This window comes from Egretta garzetta, unplaced genomic scaffold (assembly GCF_000687185.1).
Source record: "Egretta garzetta isolate BGI_Z169 unplaced genomic scaffold, ASM68718v1 scaffold323, whole genome shotgun sequence".
Lineage (NCBI taxonomy): Eukaryota > Metazoa > Chordata > Aves > Pelecaniformes > Ardeidae > Egretta > Egretta garzetta.
Genome location: NW_009259435.1, coordinates 2,407,841 through 2,413,397, shown reverse-complemented (window position 1 = coordinate 2,413,397; position 5,557 = coordinate 2,407,841). Strand labels below are relative to the sequence as shown.

The following is a 5,557-nucleotide window of genomic DNA, read 5'->3' as shown; positions in this document are numbered from 1 at the left end:
TCCCCGTCTTTCCTATAGGCCCCCTTTAGGTACTGAAAGGCCGCAATCAGGTCTCCCCGCAGCCTTCTCTTCTCCAGGCTGAACAAGCCCAACTCCCTCAGCCTGTCCTCATAGGAGAGGGGCTCCAGCCCCCGGATCATTTTTGTGGCCCTCCTCTGGACCCGCTCCAACACTATTAGTTCTTGTCAAACTTCTGATGCTGTCCTAATATCATTCTTTTATTTGAGGACTCTTACAGCAACCCTCCTTAGATGACTGCTGCTGAATCCACAACACATAGGGCAGAGCTTGCATACAGGAAAGAGAGGCGCTTTTGCCAAAGCCTTGGTCCTTCAACAGCAAACTCATCACTTCCCTGCAAACATTACAAGTTCTTCTGCTACAGAGCTCACTCCTTATATTGTTCCCATTTCACCCCCAAAGGGCAAAAGTTACACCTGGGTTGCAACTGAGCAAACACCCCAGGAGGCAGATAACCTGCGTGAAGCAACAACTCTTGTGGTATCAGAAAGAGAGAAATGAGGTCTACAAAGATTAGGCTGTGTGCACAAACAGGCACAAGGACAAGCCACCAAGCAACTACCTACCTCTGGCTTGAAAGAGAAAGGTTGAGAAGCTTGCTTCAAAATTTCCACTGCTTCATTGTAGGAAATTCTGCAAGAGGAAAAAAAAAAAAAAAGTCTTTAAGATAACTATGAGAGGAATAACAAGAAAGTTTTCTGGCTAAGTGCCACACTGGAAAATTAAAGAGGCATTTCCCCACCATCATGCCAATTTGTGCTGTGATGTCAGACTTCCCAGCAATGCTTCTTTGGCCAGAAACCAAAAAACATTTTATATGGCCAGGACCCTCTGTTTTCCTGTGCTTCAAGCTACATGCAGGGCAGGAAGCACTAAGCTCTCAAGACACTTTTGCATTATTGCAAGGTTGCATTTCAGTCAGAAGTGAGCTCTGCTGAGAATTGCTTCATAGAAATGTGTGGATTTTTTTTTTTTTTTTTTTTAAGAAAACAATGTGCCCTCATCAGCACAGCCCCAACAACAGCTCCACTGTTTAGCATGGTGTTAGGCAAAAGTAACAGCCCTGATTGCAAAGGGCTTGTAACTCAAACATTTTCATGTTACTTTGTAAAAATTGCAAGATTTATTTGCAGCAATGTTTCTCTACTCTTCTGACAGATCTGAGAGCACCGCTGACTTGCACCAGTACAAATGAACAGCATCATGGCAGAGGAAACAGAAAAAGCACAGTGAAAAATGCTGCAGGTTTGGTATCTTCCATTGAGTCTTGATTTCCAGTTATTTTTGCTGACAAGTTTTCCAGATACCAAGCAAATGTTCGTGGACAGAGAGAAGGAAGAATCACCTGAGCACAGTAATTTCATCTCTCCATATCATTGGCTAAATCCAATTCCAAACCAAATTCCCTAAAGAGCATGAGCTCTTTACACCCAGCTACAAGGTTTCACTAATACAGGGAAGGCTCCTGCAGGAAATACCTCAGGAAGGAATATATTGCTCCATGTGTTTGGATTATGCAAGGCCACGGTCCAAATGAGGTATATCGCTGGCACAGGCTCATCACATGTAACTGATGTGTGCAAGCGAGGAATGCCCCAGATCTGCTGATGGAGAGAGAGACAGAGAGGGGCAGAGAGATGGGCTGGCTCACTCTTATTTTTCCTCGGACCATGGGAGAAGCTGAGTGCAACCCTATCCTCTCAGGAATATCCGTTAGGTCCAAAGAGAGAAGGACTGAAATGGGGAGAGTGACTTCACTGAGGTCTCCCATGGTGCTTACGCAGGCACGAGGCACAGGGAGGATCTATCACGATCCTGTTGCCCAAGCGTGGCTGCAGCTGCTTAACAGGGAAACCAGTGCTGGGCTGAGCAACCCCCCAAGTGTTCTGTAGGATAAATGGAGAACACACCACTATTTGAAGAGACAGGCAAAAGTAGGGAAGCAGAAGTATTCTCAGGGGCCAAGGAGGGAAATCATAGAATCATAGAATGTTTTAGGTTGGAAGGGACCCCTAGAGGTCATCTAGTCCAACCCCCCTGCAGGGAGCAGGGACATCTTTAACCAGATCAGGTTGCTCACAGCCCCGTCCAACCTGGCCTGGAATGTTTCCAGGGATGGGGCCTCCACTACCTCTCTGGGCAACCCATTCCAGTGTTTCACCACCCTCATTGTAAAGAATTTCTTCTTTATACCCAGTCTAAACCTACCCTGCTTCAGTTTAAAACCATTACCCCTTGTCCCGTCACAGCTGGCCCTAGAAATCAAAACCCTTCAGTTCTTCAGCACACAGGGAAAAAACCACACTGGGAAAAGGAGTTGCACAAGCAATCAGGAACAGAAAACAAATTGGGATTCTTAAGTATCAAAAAATAGTTTAATAAAAAGGGAGCCATTGGAGTGGAAGTGTGAAGGCAGAATGCCAAAGCCAAAAGCAAGCAAAACAGCGTGCAAACCACTGAGCGGGTACATGCTGGAAGCAGGATACTCTCACAGAAAGAGGATCTTGCCCAGGGAAGCAAGAGCCAAAGGCCAGCAGATTCAGATGCCAGTCTCACGCAGAGATGAAAAGGTAACTGGCGAGCAAAGGGAACTGCAATTCATGCTCTTTTGGAGACATGCTAACCCAGAAGACACTTTAGTTGAGAAAGAAAAAGAACATATACAAAATAGGAACTCTTTCCACAAAAGCCCCCTTCTAGATCATTTTGAAATAGAAGTACTTACGTCACAAATTTGTTCTTCAGCATTCGTTCCAACCTGTCCTTGGTCAAAACAAGAAAAAATAAAAATATAAAGCTACTCTCAGGGGCCCAGAGGAAACTCAGAAGAGTTACCTCCCTTTAAGCTTTGATTAGTAGGCCTGCACTGTGCTCTAGATAGAATCATAGAATTGTTCAGGTTGGAAAAGCCCTTTAAGATCATCAAGCCCAACCGTTCCCCTAACCCTGCCATCCCACCACTAAACCCTGGCCCTAAGCACCTCATCTGCCTGGCTTTTAAATCCCCCCAGGGATGGGGCCTTGACCACTTCCCTGGGCAGTTCGTTCCAACGCTTGACAACCCTTTCAGGGAAGAAATTTTTCCTATTGTCCAACCTAAACCTGCCCTGGCACTTGAGGCTGCTTCTTCTTGTTCTGTTCCCGTTACCTGGGAGAAGAGATTGGGGAGGGAGGGGCCCAATCCTGACCCCAGCATTCGAGGGGCGGCCTCCCCAGTGCCTCGGAGAGGAGCACGGTCCGTGCCCTGCTCCTGCTGGCCACACCACTCCTGATACAAGCCAGGATGCTGTTGGCCCTCTTGGCCACCTGGGCACCCTGCTGGCTCATATTCAGCCACCTCTCGACCAAAACCCCCAGGTCCTTTTCTGCCGGGCAGCTTTCCAGCCACTTTTCCCCATGCCTGTAGTGTTGCGTGGGGTTGTTGTGACCCCAAGGCAGGACCAGGCACTTGGCCTTGTTGAACCTCGTACAGTTGGCCTTGGCCCATGGATCCAGCCTGGCCAGGTCCCTCTGTAGAGATATAGATCAAAATCCACCCCTGGTCATTCAGTGCTGAAAAGGTACCTGATTTTTGGAGCTGAGGATTCAGAGGCTGATAGGTGATGTGACAGCTACAGTTCTACCCCGCTTTGCTAACAGCTACAGAAAGTTGTGTGTACTCCCTGTCTTGGCCTGAACAATCACTTAAGGTCAGGCTGACTTTTGGCTCTTCATACGTTGTTAACACAGGAAAATGCAGTAAAAAATAATTAAGCCCTCAAAGAGCCCCCAAAATGCATAAAAAGATTGCAGCTCTTTCCTGTCACATTTATTACCTTCTGTGCAGGAGCTATGTATTTATGAAAAAGCTCAACATCATGAGGACATCTGGAGAGCACAGTGTTTGTCACCGTCTTGAAAAGATCTTCCATAACCTAATAGAGAAAACAGGAGTCCACAAAAAGTTATCACTGCTCAGATGTCCCAGACTATAAATAAAACATGGTACACATCAGCCAAAGGCTACAGAAGGAGCTTCTGTTCTTCTGCACGGTCAGATTGCATAAGAGGGTACCAGCTTGCTCAGCCTACTAATTAGCAGGCTTGCTCAGTAAGCTGAAGAGGAACGGAATCTGTGTTTCTGCTATGGGTTTAGGGCTTCACTGTCTGCTGATGGCCTCAGTACCTTCAGTCAGGTATCTCCAGTGAAAAAAGCACAGCTAAAATATTCAAGCAGCAGCCCTGGTCAGCCACAAACACACACACGTTACAACCATTTGTGGTGAATGGTCCGAGATTAATTATTAGTGAGGTGCCTTTCCTGTAATGAGCAATTCAGGTTTTCTGCTTTGTTGTTACAAGATGCAGAACTAAAGGAGAGGACAATAAACGTGCACTATGCAGAGCCAGCCCATCAAGCAGATCCCAGGTAGAAGAGACTCTGCGCACTAAGGGCAAAGCAAAGAGAACACGTACAGAGATGAGTAGAGAGCTAAAGCGGAGGATACATCAATGCAGGAATGTTTGAGAAACTAAAAAAAGATGTGGTTTCATTTCCCTAAACTAATGTGGATTAGCTAAATGACATTACCATCCAATTTGGATATGCTTATCCAGTAAAATGGGCTTCACCCATAAAGAAATTAAAATGCCATTTTGGTTTTAAACTAAAAAGAAAAAAAAAAACCCAAACCAAAACAAACCACATTGGATGCCACTGCATTTTGATCAACGCTTTTAAAAAGTAATTTTCTCCTCTGGATAAGCAAAGCAGACCATCCAAGACATTTGCTGTCATGCAGATCAAGAGTTCCCATGACTCTTCATAGTCCCATGCCTGCACAAAGCCGATACCTGTGCAGTACTGATGATGCCAACTCTTCTTCAAAATCACCCTCCTTTTCCTCATCTCCTTTGTAAGCAACAGAGCAATGCAGCTGGGCTGCACATCATCTCAGCCTGGGATGGGACCGTTTTTTTTCCAGCAAAAAACACTTCTGAAAGTCCTTTTTGTTTTTTTTTTTTTTTTTTCCTTTTCTGTGAGCATAACAACAGCTTCATTAATTGCAGAGTTGAGAGAAGTGAAGTATCCACCAACAATACAATGGCAAGTAGCAGTCCCTTGACATCGCAAAGCCTAGGGGAGATGAACTGTGAAAAGATGAACCTGACGTTCAGTCAGTGGCTCTGAGGAAGAAGCAGGTCCCTGCCTTGCAAGGAACCAGACCTTAGAGTGCAAGAGGAACAAAAGGCACAGAAAAGAAGAAGCTGGGCTACTGATACAGACAAGATGAGATTTCAGGCATGCTGTTCAAACTGTCACGTTTAGAAGAACAATCCTTCATCACCTGTCCTGAGCTGCTGAAACACTGCTCTGCGCTGATGAACAACCTCTGTGTCCCACCAGCCTAGAGAAGCTGGTAAATCAGCCCATTTTGACTCCTCTGGAGCCAAGGCTCAGCCTTCAGACTCCTGCATCAATCTGAGCTCTCTGTTTAAAAAGGGAAGATCCAAATAAAGGCACAGCATTATCATATGCAGATGAACAGTTTTACCC

The 5,557-nt window shown here is 45.8% G+C and overlaps 1 protein-coding gene across 3 annotated transcripts in view; it reads right to left on the bottom strand.

The window, feature by feature from the left end:
- The window catches only part of NARS2 (asparaginyl-tRNA synthetase 2, mitochondrial), a 63,017-nt gene that overhangs the window by 13,265 nt on the left and 44,195 nt on the right, over positions 1 to 5,557 (bottom strand). For all 3 annotated transcript variants that reach the window (XM_035892700.1, XM_035892698.1, XM_035892699.1), the window contains 3 exons: positions 3,837 to 3,935; positions 2,747 to 2,784; positions 588 to 654 (listed from right to left, as the gene is read on the bottom strand). In XM_035892700.1, the coding sequence (XP_035748593.1) occupies positions 588 to 654; positions 2,747 to 2,784; positions 3,837 to 3,935 (204 nt within the window). The remainder of the gene's footprint in view (positions 1 to 587; positions 655 to 2,746; positions 2,785 to 3,836; positions 3,936 to 5,557) is intronic.